This window comes from Scardinius erythrophthalmus, assembly GCF_964197995.2.
Source record: "Scardinius erythrophthalmus genome assembly, chromosome: 19".
Lineage (NCBI taxonomy): Eukaryota > Metazoa > Chordata > Actinopteri > Cypriniformes > Leuciscidae > Scardinius > Scardinius erythrophthalmus.
In genome coordinates this window covers 39,936,098-39,952,256 of record NC_138239.1, presented here as the reverse complement: position 1 = coordinate 39,952,256, position 16,159 = coordinate 39,936,098, and the positions used below count along the sequence as shown (strand labels likewise).

Here is a 16,159-nt window from a genome sequence, read left to right as displayed (position 1 = left end):
ACACACACACTCAGCATAAACCAGCCGTGCTACCAGCACACACACACACACACACTCAGCATAAACCAGCCGTGCTACCAACACACACACACACACACACACACACACACTCAGCATAAACCAGCCGTGCTACCAACACACACACTCAGCATAAACCAGCCGTGCTACCAACACACACACACACACACACACACACACACTCAGCATAAACCAGCCGTGCTACCAACACACACACACACACACACACTCAGCATAAACCAGCCGTGCTACCAACACACACACACACACACACACACACTCAGCATAAACCAGCCGTGCTACCAACACACACACACACACACACACTCAGCATAAACCAGCTGTGCTACCAGCACACACACACACACACACACACACTCAGCATAAACCAGCCGTGCTACCAACACACACACACACACACTCAGCATAAACCAGCCGTGCTACCAACACACACACACACACACACACACTCAGCATAAACCAGCCGTGCTACCAACACACACACACACACTCAGCATAAACCAGCCGTGCTACCAACACACACACACACACACTCTCAGCATAAACCAGCCGTGCTACCAACACACACACACACACACACACACACACACACACTCAGCATAAACCAGCCGTGCTACCAACACACACACACACACACACACACACACTCAGCATAAACCAGCCGTGCTACCAGCACACACACACACTCAGCATAAACCAGCCGTGCTACCAGCACACACACACACACACACTCAGCATAAACCAGCCGTGCTACCAGCACACACACACACACACACTCAGCATAAACCAGCCGTGCTACCAGCACACACACACACACACACTCAGCATAAACCAGCCGTGCTACCAGCACACACACACACACACACACACTCAGCATAAACCAGCCGTGCTACCAGCACACACACACTCAGCATAAACCAGCCGTGCTACCAGCACACACACACACACACACTCAGCATAAACCAGCCGTGCTACCAGCACACACACACACCCACACTCAGCATAAACCAGCCGTGCTACCAGCACACACACACACACACACTCAGCATAAACCAGCCGTGCTACCAACACACACACACACACACACACTCAGCATAAACCAGCCGTGCTACCAACACACACACACACACACACACACTCAGCATAAACCAGCCGTGCTACCAACACACACACACACACACACACACACACTCAGCATAAACCAGCCGTGCTACCAGCACACACACACACACACACACACACACACACACACTCAGCATAAACCAGCCGTGCTACCAGCACACACACACACACACACTCAGCATAAACCAGCCGTGCTACCAACACACACACACACACACACACACACACACACTCAGCATAAACCAGCCGTGCTACCAACACACACACTCAGCATAAACCAGCCGTGCTACCAACACACACACACACACACACACTCAGCATAAACCAGCCGTGCTACCAACACACACACACACACACACTCAGCATAAACCAGCCGTGCTACCAACACACACACACACACACACTCAGCATAAACCAGCCGTGCTACCAACACACACACACACACACACACACTCAGCATAAACCAGCCGTGCTACCAACACACACACACACACACACACTCAGCATAAACCAGCCGTGCTACCAACACACACACACACACACACACTCAGCATAAACCAGCTGTGCTACCAGCACACACACACACACACACACTCAGCATAAACCAGCCGTGCTACCAACACACACACACACACACTCAGCATAAACCAGCCGTGCTACCAACACACACACACACACACACACACTCAGCATAAACCAGCCGTGCTACCAACACACACACACACACTCAGCATAAACCAGCCGTGCTACCAACACACACACACACACACTCAGCATAAACCAGCCGTGCTACCAACACACACACACACACACACACACACACACACTCAGCATAAACCAGCCGTGCTACCAACACACACACACACACACACACTCAGCATAAACCAGCTGTGCTACCAGCACACACACACTCAGCTAAATATCAGGGGCCGTATGTATAAAGCCACTCAGAGTAAAATGTTAGTCTTAAGTCTCTCAAAATTCTAAGAATGACGTCATTTTACTTTTATTCCTAGACATTAGAATAAGTGTGATTCATAAAGGTTCCTAAGTGTCAAGACTAGGTCTCAGCTCCTACATTACTTAAGAGAGCTGAAGAGGTCTCCTAACCTAGTTAGGAGTAACAAGATGGCCACAGAGAGGAGGAGGCCACGCACTTTTCAATGAAAATATGATGTATTGGAGTTACAGTAAATGATGACGGAGTTGATCAAACAATAAAAGTTTGATTATCAAGGGATCCTTTTTCGAACTGACTTTTAAGAAATTTTATAGCAATGAAATGAAAGGAAAGTAATAATTATATTGTTGCTGACTGGGAAAAAAGCAGCAGTGCACCGGTGATGACTTGAGCTCATCAGTCCACTGTAAGCAGGGTCTCAATAGCACTATTGTGGCACTGACCACATCAAATACAGTAGTGGCTAAAAGTGATGTGCAGAGTTTTTATTTTTAATTTTTTAATGACCCTACAAGTTTGCTTAAACCATCAAAATATGAGGAAAATGGTGTTTTGTTCATCCCTCATATTTAATTTTTTTTTTAAATATATAAATATAAAAATAAACTTAGTGAAGATATTTATCTGACAAAATTATTTCAAGTCAAGTCGCTTTTTACAATACAGATTGTTTCAAAGCAGCTTTAAAGTGATAACAGGAAAATAATGCAACAAAGTTAGTTTGGGCTGTACAGCAGCTCTAGAAGAACATAGTGTAATTGTGCAGCTTAAGTTCGATGATGATTCATTTCCATTGTAAAAGATCATTAGTCATTAGTTATCTATTTAGTTCATTATACAGCCGCTCTGGAGAAAACAGTGATGTCATCATTCAGCTCAGAGACAGGTGTCATTACAGGCAGATCAATAATATGGTTGAAAAAAGGCCTAACTACAGCTACAGGTTAAAAATAAAAATAAAAAAAATAAAAAGCTTACAGGAGAAAAAAGAAATCATACATTGTCTGTAACATAGTCAGTTATTAATATTTCATTGTCCTCTCTTGTTCATTTGTTTGACAGCCTGGCTAAAAATTATGTCTGTACAATTTGGCATGTTTCATTGTGTTATCATCACAAATAAACAATTGACTCTAAGCACAACTACACAATACACGTACAAAATCTTTAACACATTTTTAATATTTGAATAAAGGGTGAATCTGACAATTTTCCTTTGCCTCACTTTTGGCCACTACTGTATGGCAGTTCATTGACTTTGCAAATCTCGCAGCAAAATAAAGCCACTTTAATGAGTATTTCGGGCTTTCCTGAGTTGTTGGATCCATTTATGGAACTCATGTTTGCATAATTGTAAATGAGGAGACACACATCAACAGAAGAGGATTCCACAGCATAAATACTAATTTGCGAAAATTTTGCACAATGCACTGCATAAAAAAAAATTTTTTTTTTTTATATATTAAAGTGTCTTAATTAAATGATTTTATTATAATAAAATTAAATGATTGGTGTCATGCTGCAGTGACCTCACCCTTGCAGGCTCACTATTGGCTGATTCAGTGGTTGAGGGCGGCCATTTTGGGTTGACATCACTGTAGTCCTTAGTTCACAACACTTAAGTCCCACTTCAGTCAGCACTTAAGAATCAGTCTTATACTTTACTGAAAGTTGCTTTTAGCTGCTTTATAAAAGTCTCCTACTCTTAGAAAAGTCCTACTCTTTACTAAGTATTTTCTGACACTTAAGTCAAAGCTTAAGACTATTCTTAAGAGCATTTCTTAGAAGTTTTATACATACGGGCCCTGATTATTATCAACAAAAGCTTTGAAAATATCGAGATGAATTTGGAGCGGAAGCGTCCCACAGCAGTGCTACGGTACTCTGGTGCCACTCACAACTCCTGACGATCGACACGGAAATAATTGCGCACTTTACCGTACCGTATCCAGCTGTCCCAGATACCACAGCTAAAACTACTATCTTAACTAATATAAATTGAGTGGCCTACATTTTTAAAGACAAGTAAACAGTCAGTAATAAAATAAGAACAATCAAATTTTGCACAAATAAATAATACAAGACCTACAAATGAAGTAAACAGTGCTCTTCAAGAAGCTCTAAGAGTTTTCAGGAACCAAAAGTGAATAAAGTAATGAAAGAAGTAACACTGCAGTCTTCACAGGTTCAGGAGCAGTGAGTGAGTGTGTGTGTGTGTGTGTGTTCTCTGTCTTCTGTTGTGTGGTTAACATTGAAACGCAGACAGTAGCAGGAGTATTAGGCTGCTGTCACTTTAAGACTGAGTGCACGCACGGATCACACGTTTTGTGTCTGCGTTTACTTAAGACGAGTGTGTACGTGGAGACTCTCTGAGAATGTTGAGTGTGTTTGTCCAAGCGCAGGAAGACCTGAGAGAGCTGAACTCAGACTGAGAGACGCAGGTTTCAGGGCGAGAGCTTCTGATGTTGAGCTTCCCACACAGCGCATGAGTAACGACTTCCCTTCCGCGTGCTCCAGCGCTCGAATATTTACATTGGAAAGGCTGAACCCTTCGTGATGATGCAGCACTGACCCTCAGCTCTACAGAGCGGCGCTCATGCTATCACAACAGTGCATTTGGTAGAAATCAAAAAATTGTTACTGACGACTGACGGTTTCATGCACTCGCCAAACGCCTGACGGTTTCATGCACTCGCCAAACGCCTGACGGTTTCATACGCTCGCCAAACGCCTGACGGTTTCATGCACTCGCCAAACGCCTGACGGTTTCATACGCTCGCCAAACGCCTGACGGTTTCATGCACTCGCCAAACGCCTGACGGTTTCATGCACTCGCCAAACGACTGACGGTTTCATACGCTCGCCAAACGCCTGACGGTTTCATGCACTCGCCAAACGCCTGACGGTTTCATACGCTCGCCAAACGCCTGACGGTTTCATGCACTCGCCAAACGCCTGACGGTTTCATGCACTCGCCAAACGCCTGACGGTTTCATGCACTCGCCAAACGCCTGACGGTTTCATACGCTCGCCAAACGCCTGACGGTTTCATGCACTCGCCAAACGCCTGACGGTTTCATGCACTCGCCAAACGCCTGACGGTTTCATACGCTCGCCAAACGCCTGACGGTTTCATGCACTCGCCAAACGCCTGACGGTTTCATGCACTCGCCAAACGCCTGACGGTTTCATGCACTCGCCAAACGCCTGACGGTTTCATGCACTCGCCAAACGCCTGACGGTTTCATACACTCGCCAAACGCCTGACGGTTTCATGCACTCGCCAAACGCCTGACGGTTTCATGCACTCGCCAAACGCCTGACGGTTTCATGCACTCGCCAAACGCCTGACGGTTTCATGCACTCGCCAAACGCCTGACGGTTTCATGCACTCGCCAAACGCCTGACGGTTTCATGCACTCGCCAAACGCCTGACGGTTTCATGCACTCGCCAAACGCCTGACGGTTTCATGCACTCGCCAAACGCCTGACGGTTTCATGCACTCGCCAAACGCCTGACGGTTTCATGCACTCGCCAAACGCCTGACGGTTTCACGCGCTCGCCAAACGCCTGACGGTTTCATGCACTCGCCAAACGCCTGACGGTTTCATGCACTCGCCAAACGCCTGACGGTTTCATGCACTCGCCAAACGCCTGACGGTTTCATACGCTCGCCAAACGCCTGACGGTTTCATGCTCTCGCCAAACGCCTGACGGTTTCATACGCTCGCCAAACGCCTGACGGTTTCATGCACTCGCCAAACGCCTGACGGTTTCATGCACTCGCCAAACGACTGACGGTTTCATTCGCTCGCCAAACGCCTGACGGTTTCATGCACTCGCCAAACGCCTGACGGTTTCATACGCTCGCCAAACGCCTGACGGTTTCATGCACTCGCCAAACGCCTGACGGTTTCATACACTCGCCAAACGCCTGACGGTTTCATACGCTCGCCAAACGCCTGACGGTTTCATGCACTCGCCAAACGCCTGACGGTTTCATGCACTCGCCAAACGCCTGACGGTTTCATACGCTCGCCAAACGCCTGACGGTTTCATACGCTCGCCAAACGCCTGACGGTTTCATGCTCTCGCCAAACGCCTGACGGTTTCATGCACTCGCCAAACGACTGACGGTTTCATACGCTCGCCAAACGCCTGACGGTTTCATGCACTCGCCAAACGCCTGACGGTTTCATGCACTCGCCAAACGCCTGACGGTTTCACGCGCTCGCCAAACGCCTGACGGTTTCATACGCTCGCCAAACGCCTGACGGTTTCATACGCTCGCCAAACGCAGATTTTTGCACTTGTGGAGTGTTAATTTAAGGCCCTGGCTGTAAGTGTCCCATTCACAAATACATCACCTCTTCTGATATGAATACACCACCTCTTCTGATATGAATACACCACCTCTTCTGTCACAAATACATCACCTCTTCTGATATGCATACACCACCTCTTCTGATATGAATACACCACCTCTTCTGATATGAATACACCACCTCTTCTGATATGAATACACCACCTCTTCTGATATGAATACACCACCTCTTCTGTCACAAATACATCACCTCTTCTGATATGAATACACCACCTCTTCTGATATGAATACACCACCTCTTCTGTCACAAATACATCACCTCTTCTGATATGCATACACCACCTCTTCTGATATGAATACACCACCTCTTCTGATATGAATACACCACCTCTTCTGATATGAATACACCACCTCTTCTGATATGAATACACCACCTCTTCTGTCACAAATACATCACCTCTTCTGATATGAATACACCACCTCTTCTGATATGCATACACCACCTCTTCTGATATGAATACACCACCTCTTCTGATATGAATACACCACCTCTTCTGTCATGATTACACCACCTCTTCTGTTATGAATACACCACCTCTTCTGATATGCATACACCACCTCTTCTGATATGCATACACCACCTCTTCTGTCATGATTACACCACCTCTTCTGATATGAATACACCACCTCTTCTGATATGAATACACCACCTCTTCTGTCATGATTACACCACCTCTTCTGTTATGAATACACCACCTCTTCTGATATGCATACACCACCTCTTCTGATATGCATACACCACCTCTTCTGTCACAAATACATCACCTCTTCTGATATGAATACACCACCTCTTGTGATATGAATACACCACCTCTTCTGTCACAAATACATCACCTCTTCTGATATGAATACACCACCTCTTCTGATATGAATACACCACCTCTTCTGTCACAAATACATCACCTCTTCTGATATGAATACACCACCTCTTCTGATATGAATACACCACCTCTTCTGATATGCATACACCACCTCTTCTGATATGAATACACCACCTCTTCTGTCACAAATACATCACCTCTTCTGATATGAATACACCACCTCTTGTGATATGAATACACCACCTCTTCTGATATGAATACACCACCTCTTCTGTCACAAATACATCACCTCTTCTGATATGCATACACCACCTCTTCTGATATGAATACACCACCTCTTCTGATATGAATACACCACCTCTTCTGATATGAATACACCACCTCTTCTGATATGAATACACCACCTCTTCTGTCACAAATACATCACCTCTTCTGTCACAAATACACCACCTCTTCTGATATGCATACACCACCTCTTCTGATATGAATACACCACCTCTTCTGATATGAATACACCACCTCTTCTGATATGCATACACCACCTCTTCTGATATGCATACACCACCTCTTCTGTCATGATTACACCACCTCTTCTGTTATGAATACACCACCTCTTCTGATATGCATACACCACCTCTTCTGATATGAATACACCACCTCTTCTGATATGAATACACCACCTCTTCTGTCATGATTACACCACCTCTTCTGTTATGAATACACCACCTCTTCTGATATGCATACACCACCTCTTCTGTCATGATTACACCACCTCTTCTGTTATGAATACACCACCTCTTCTGATATGAATACACCACCTCTTCTGTTATGAATACACCACCTCTTCTGATATGCATACACCACCTCTTCTGATATGAATACACCACCTCTTCTGATATGCATACACCACCTATTCTGATATGAATACACCACCTCTTCTGATATGAATACACCACCTCTTCTGATATGCATACACCACCTCTTCTGTCATGAATACACCACCTCTTCTGATATGAATACACCACCTCTTCTGTCATGAATACACCACCTCTTCTGTCATGAATACACCACCTATTCTGATATGAATACACCACCTCTTCTGATATGAATACACCACCTCTTCTGATATGCATACACCACCTCTTCTGATATGAATACACCACCTCTTCTGATATGAATACACCACCTCTTCTGTCATGAATACACCACCTCTTCTGATATGAATACACCACCTCTTCTGTCATGAATACACCACCTCTTCTGATATGAATACACCACCTCTTCTGATATGAATACACCACCTCTTCTGATATGAATACACCACCTCTTCTGTCATGAATACACCACCTCTTCTGATATGAATACACCACCTCTTCTGTCATGAATACACCACCTCTTCTGTCATGAATACACCACCTATTCTGATATGAATACACCACCTATTCTGATATGTATACACCACCTCTTCTGATATGCATACACCACCTCTTCTGATATGAATACACCACCTCTTCTGATATGAATACACCACCTCTTCTGTCATGAATACACCACCTCTTCTGATATGAATACACCACCTCTTCTGTCATGAATACACCACCTCTTCTGTCATGAATACACCACCTCTTCTGATATGAATACACCACCTCTTCTGATATGAATACACCACCTCTTCTGATATGCATACACCACCTCTTCTGTCATGAATACACCACCTATTCTGATATGCATACACCACCTCTTCTGATATGCATACACCACCTCTTCTGATATGCATACACCACCTCTTCTGATATGATATGCATACACCACCTCTTCTGATATGATATGCATACACCACCTCTTCTGATATGAATACACCACCTCTTCTGATATGCATACACCATCTCTTCTGATATGCATACACCACCTCTTCTGTTATGTATGACTTGTCGTTGTGTTTTCTGACTTGTTTTGTTTTTAGACTTGCCCTCGTGCTGATGTGTTCAGTGCTGATGTATTTTGCAGCTCTCGCCAGTGCACTGCTGCTTGTGATGTGCTAGTTCTACACAGATGTGTGTGTTGGCGTCACTGAACACACTGCTCTGGTCCTCAGGAGTGTCCTGAGGTGTGGTACCTCCGCCCGTGTCCTCCTGTGCTGATGAGTGCGATGGCCTCGTCTGTGCGCCACCTTCTGCCGCTGCGTCTGCTCCTGCTGGACGCCCTCATGGCCGACTACACCCTTCTGGTGGACACACACATGAGCAGCGGCCGCGACCAGTCTCTTCACTTCCATCAGGTCAGAACACACACACACACACACACGAGACTACACCCTTCTGGTGGACACACACACATAAGTACCACGACCAGTCCCTGCTCTTACACCAGGTCAGAATCCTTTCAGTAGAAGCCTTAAAATGTGTAAGACCTGTTTTGTGTAAGAAAGCTTTATGCGAGGAGGTGTGAATCATCATGAATATTGATGCGTTTCACACCTGAGAAAGACAAAGACCCTCCCAGGGTTCCCGCGGGGTCTTAAAAAGTCTTAAATTCTGAACTTTAAATTTAAGGCCTTAAAACGTCTTAAAAACAGCCCGATTTTCATCCGCGGTCTTAAATTTCAATTAGTCAGGTCTTAAAAAAGATTTTACCCTCGTTCATTTCCAGAAACGCTGGCCGCAGAAAGTTATTACAAAGTAGCAAAAAAGTATCGAAGTCGCTCGCCAAGAGGCAGTTCACATATCGCGCCTTTTTCGCGCTCATGCAAGTTCATTCAAATGTAGGCGCGCTTATAATTGAAGCGACGCGCTCGTTTTTTTCCAGGCGCAGCGACGTGAAAAAAGACATGAAGGATGCGGGTGCACCCAAACACTACGGGTGTTTTTCTCTTCTCCGTAAATAAATCTTGTAACAGAGCTACAGCAAGTGTTTTTCGGCGGTGGAAATCCATTAGCCACTACAACTTTTTTGTCATTGTGGAGAGCACAGTGCATGGTTGCCCCTATTTTTTACAGTCTATGATGGTTGCATAGCAACGACAGACGCCACGGGAAAATCGGACCGAATTTTACTATTAATAATAAAAGATAAGCTAAACTGTATTGTAAATGTCAGTAAATATTTTTTTATAAAAAGAATGAGTCAAAAAAGATAAATTAAAGTCTGAAATATGTGAGGTTTATCTTTTTATAAAAACCTTTTTTGTCAACTTTATTTGAACTTGTACATGTAGTATATAACATGTTGCAAGACACTTTTAAAATCTGGCTATCATTTTTAATTGTATTATTTTAATGTTTATGTTAGTGTGTATTGATGCTAATTTTATTGTGTAGTATTAGTACTTTTTGAACAGGATTCTGTGATAACAGTGGTAATTTTTGGCACTATAATAATTAAATGAAATGTTCATGCCATTTCATCTCTAGTTATGATCAACTATGATCAACTAAAATCAACTAATTATGTGTTTTTTACAGTAGGCCTATAATATGCAAAGTACAAATTTCTATAAAAAAATTATATCTGATTCTGTTCTTTTCTCTGACACGCGTTGTTGGGTCTGGAAGGTTATTAATGTGATTGCTTTATCTGTAAATTAAGTTAATGCTTTTTCAATTGCTGAATTCATTGAAATAAAATGAATTCTTTGATTTGAATATTTTTTTGGCAATGCGTCGTGTAGGTCTTAACCCTCTGGGGTCTGAGGTGTTTTTGGGGTCCTTGAGATGTTCTGACATGCCCTGACATTTGTGCTTTTTTCAGTTGCTTATAAACATATTAATGGCAAAAAAAAATTACACACTATTTAGCACAAACAGGGCTACCATAATATGTGAGCAACAAGAATGTACATGTCTGCATTTTTGAGAGAATAATGTTTATGCGTGGTTATTGAAAAAACTAAAAACTAAAGTTTCTGAAATAAGGCCATAAAACACATACTAAATATGTGCCAATAAGACTTTTGTCTAATAGATGTCATTGCCTAGTGTTTTTTCTTCAAAATGATGTGAAAATCACCCTGCCTAATCATTCACATAACACAATACATTGATTTGAATTTTGCAAAGCACTTTCTGTTTGGAAAGGCAATATGCGGAGTGGGCGTCACAGATCATGCATATGCAGTGGTTCACACCTCAGGAGACAATGGGGCCCGCATACTTAATTAGCCATTCATTCAGGTGAGTCACTGAGCCACAAGAATGCAAGAGCAACAGTTGGAAGCATCTCAATTCTTTTTTATTTTTCCACATATTGTGCTTGCAATTTGGCCTATAATAGCCAAGGAAAACATGTCTAGTAATTGTGCAGTTAATTCTCATACTGTATTTTCAGTTTTGGAATATTTATCCTCTCCCCAAATTTGTCACTAATAAAACACAATAAAAATTATTTAAAGAAAAGGCTTATATTTACCTTTTAATAGTTTGTTTACATCTACCTTGTAAATATATTTTTTTATTAAAAAGGTTACAATTACAACAACAATTCAAGTGTAATCTTTCTTTGTAAAAACTAAAGTATACATTTTATCATACATATTTCAAAGTTAAAAAGGTTACAACAACAATAATTACAATTTCAACAATATTTCAAGTGTACTCTTTCTTTGTAAAAAAAAAAAGATTATAGGCCTACATTTTATCTATGTATTCATTACTTTGAATATAGCCAACATAGGGTATGCAGATTAAGACCACTATTCATCAGCATGCACTGATTAATCCCATGGCATGTAGCAAAAAAAAAAAAAAAAGTGCGACCAAATCATATGCTGGTGCGACCAACTGAGAAAGTTGGTAGCACCAGTGCAACCAGTGGAAAAGTTAGTCTGGAGCCCTGTAAGGATTATCATATGTTACTTCAAATGTTTTCATACATTATGACGTTATAAAATGAGATTGGAGTAAAAACATGAAGCCTAATGATTGACTTGCTTTTCAAACGCTTACTAGAACATTTACTGAAGCGATCGAGCCGCTCCAAACTCTGAAACGTTATTAACACATTATACATATCTACGTTTGAGCAGAGATCCATAAACACAGAATCAAAGGAAACACTGGTCTAAACATTATAATATTCGTCATGTTAGTGTAAACACTAATACTAGCCTACTCTTATATATTATGCTGGGTTAATATAATCGAGCATAAAAACATCCTCGTGTTGTACATGTATATTTAGTTAGCATTGAAAGGTTTTCTACCTGTCTATAGTTCATATTTCAACATGTTTACATCGATTTCTATACATTTTAGTCTGGCACCAGTTCAACTACAATGGGAAGTTTATACTGTACAACAATAACATGCTAACTAATATAATACATTTCTTACCTTAAAAATCGTTCTTATCTTCAAATCGCATTCTTCTTCTTCTGAGGCCAATCCACGGTAAACTCAGAGTGTGTCTTCCAAACTCGATGAAAAGAAGAGGAATGATGAAGTTTGATGCTTTGTTTTGAGGTGATGGGCGTTTCCTCTCGTTATCATGTTCCTTCACGTGGACTATTAGCATGTGAATCGCTCGTGCGTGGGTGTGGTCACATTAGAGATGGCCACTCAAGATTAACTCTTGGGTAGTTTTTGGTTGGCCAGTTCATTGTCCAAAAGACAATTTTGTCCAAACAGAGTTTGGTAATTCATATTGCGCTGTAAACCAAAGAAGAACACTGTTGTCCCGACTCTCATTTGTGTTATTTGAACAGTATCAACACTCAGGAACCACTGAGCATCTGCTCGCACTCATAACCGCTACTGAACATCTGAACACAAACAATGATCAAATGCACATTGATGGATCAACTTCCGTCTGTTCTCCAAAATGTAGTCAAATGTATATTTCTGCAGCCGTGTGTAAACTGGTTAACTGTGTCTAAAGCATTTGTTTTCAAGGTCGCCACCACTGCACAATACTCACAAATAACTGCGGGTGTTCTTTCATTTAATATATAAATAAAGGTCCTAAAAACTGGTAATGTCATACTTTTGTAGTAGTGGTAATGTGCCGTAATATTCTGTTTGGTTGTAAAATGTATTATCTTTATGGGCTGAAATCGAATGTAGCTCTACCTGTGGAATCATACATTCACAGAAAGCAAAAAAAATTTTCATTAGAAAATTTGTACCTCTAAGAGTAGATTCAAATGTGGGTACTTTTACATTTAACTCAAGTAAATGTACTTCGTTACTACCCACCTCTGGTTATAATATTATTCCTTTGACAGTAAGAGCATATACTGTACAACAAATGCACTGAAAAATAAATTCGAGCTTTTATTCTGGTGGAAAACAAGTTTACAAACAGTACTAGTCTAGTGAAATGCTGTAATCGTCAACTAACCAGATGTGTAAATAACGTGTAACTGCGTTCCCAAAAGCACATTAAACTCAGCAGATGGAGCTCACTGCATTCATGTGCTCTTCTCTCTGACCAGCGCAAACAGACGAACACGAGACCTTAACATGTTAATATGAGGAGTTTAAATATATTTCCGGCTGCCACAGTCAAGTTAAGGAATGGGAAACCCTGCACTGTGTTAACCATAAAAACACATTTTCCTCAAACTCACTTGCCTCATTTTCACTGGAAAAACCAGCATAATGAAATCAAAGTTTAATCACACTTGACATTGTTTTTGTGAAGCCTGATATTTTATATTCCACTAAATGACTCGAGTGAAAACAGACCATGGCCAGGAAATGAATCCAGTCTCTCAGTCAAAACTCTATCGACCTGCGGGCCAATCTGCACGTTCATATGCTATTTTCAAAACGGTTAAACTTGTTAAAAACTAACATAATACATTAAATAAGACAGAGATTTGCAACATTTCTACAGTAATACCATACTGAAATATATTCTCAATCTTAAGCTCAAATACTATGAAAATAATTCAATGTATGTGAACACCTACTCAAGAGTTAGTCTTTCAGTTTCATCATCGATACAGAATAATTTAGTACAGTAATGTAAACATGATCGTGTAACAAACTGCAGTGAACTATAAACAGTAGAGAGTGTCATTCTTGTTCTGTAAAGTTAGTTTACTAAAGCAATCATTGTATAATTTTCCTGATGTTGGTGTTTTAGCTCATTGTTTTATGAGTGATAAAGTGTGTGTGTGTGTGTGTGTGTGTGTATCTTCTGCTAGTGTTCAGGAAGAATGAGCTGATTTAAGACATGAATGAAGTGTTTTAGTGAATGTGAAATGAAGTGCTGTGAAGCTTAAAGTTAGTAGAGAGAACTGTGTGAAGAGTTTTGAGAGTGTTGTAGTGATTGTAACCCAGTAAGTGTGTTGTGTGTGTGTGTGTGTGTGTGTGTGTGTGTGTGTGTGTGTGTGTGTGTGTGTGTTTTCTCTGATCAGGAGGAGTATGCGCTCCCGAAGGAAGCAGAAGAGCTGCTGTCGGTGAGACGGGAGCGTCGGGAATGGGCCATGCAGCACTATTCTCTGACTGACGCCGGTCTCCTGGATCGCTCCAGCTTCAGACCCTCTCCTCACACACACACACACACACACTCCGTCTGACCTGTCCTCTGTGTATCAGTAGTGTTGTGTTTCTCCTGCTCCTGGAGAGACTGTCCTGATCAAACACATGCAGGGATAGAGGATCACCAGCTTATAGTGTTACAGCTCATTTCTGTTATTATTTGAAAAAAATATAATTTTTGTACAGAACGTTGGAATTCCTAATGATGCATGTTTTACACTTCTGCAGTGTGTGAATGTTCTCATTAAATGTAAAGCTCTTCTACTGCTGTTGACTCCTGTATTTATCTGTCAGAACCACACTGAAGGTTTGTTTGTGGTTTTTCTTCAGTTTTCTTTCATTAGAACGTTTTTTTCTACATTAAACCTGAGAACTCTGTGAGATGAAACTGTCGGAAACCCTTCATCACTCCACCTGCCCTTACGAGACCCCCGATCATTCCACCCGCCCTTACGAGACCCTCCATCACTCCACCTGCCCTTACGAGACCCTCCATCACTCCACCTGCCCTTACGAGACCCTCCATCACTCCTCCTGCCCTTACGAGACCCTCCATCACTCCACCTGCCCTTACGAGACCCTCCATCACTCCACCTGCCCTTACGAGACCCTCCATCACTCCACCTGCCCTTACGAGACCCTCCATCACTCCTCCTGCCCTTACGAGACCCTCCATCACTCCTCCTGCCCTTACGAGACACCCCCATCACTCCACCTGCCCTTACGAGACCCTCCATCACTCCACCTGCCCTTACGAGACCCTCCATCACTCCTCCTGCCCTTACGAGACCCTCCATCACTCCTCCTGCCCTTACGAGACCCTCCATCACTCCACCTGCCCTTACGAGACCCTCCATCACTCCACCTGCCCTTACGAGACCCTCCATCACTCCTCCTGCCCTTACGAGACCCTCCATCACTCCACCTGCCCTTACGAGACCCTCCATCACTCCACCTGCCCTTACGAGACCCTCCATCACTCCACCTGCCCTTACGAGACCCTCCATCACTCCTCCTGCCCTTACGAGACACCCCCATCACTCCACCTGCCCTTACGAGACACCCCCATCACTCCACCTGCCCTTACGAGACCCTCCATTACTCCTCCTGCCCTTACGAGACCCTCCATCACTCCACCTGCCCTTACGAGACCCTCCATCACTCCACCTGCCCTTACGAGACCCTCCATCACTCCACCTGCCCTTACGAGACCCTCCATCACTCCTCCTGCCCTTACGAGACACCCCCATCACTCCACCTGCCCTTACGAGACACCCCCATCACTCCTCCTGCCCTTACGAGACCCTCCATCACTCCACCTGCCCTTACGAGACACCCCATCACTCCACC

The 16,159-nt window shown here is 43.0% G+C and overlaps 2 protein-coding genes across 3 annotated transcripts in view; one reads left to right on the top strand and one right to left on the bottom strand.

Moving 5' to 3' along the window:
- exd1 (exonuclease 3'-5' domain containing 1) overlaps positions 1-15,077 on the top strand; it is a 21,333-nt gene extending 6,256 nt beyond the window's left edge. The window contains exons 10-11 of one of the 2 annotated variants that reach the window (XR_014032197.1): positions 9,292-9,606; positions 14,686-15,077. Coding sequence is in view for 1 of the 2 variants with exons in the window: in XM_081394279.1 (XP_081250405.1) it covers positions 9,424-9,606; positions 14,686-14,847 (345 nt within the window). In the remaining variant the exon portion in view is untranslated. The remainder of the gene's footprint in view (positions 1-9,291; positions 9,607-14,685) is intronic. The other variant, XM_081394279.1, reaches the window with a different exon arrangement.
- The window catches only part of fam98b (family with sequence similarity 98 member B), a 549,041-nt gene that overhangs the window by 27,618 nt on the left and 505,264 nt on the right, over positions 1-16,159 (bottom strand). The window lies entirely within an intron of this gene.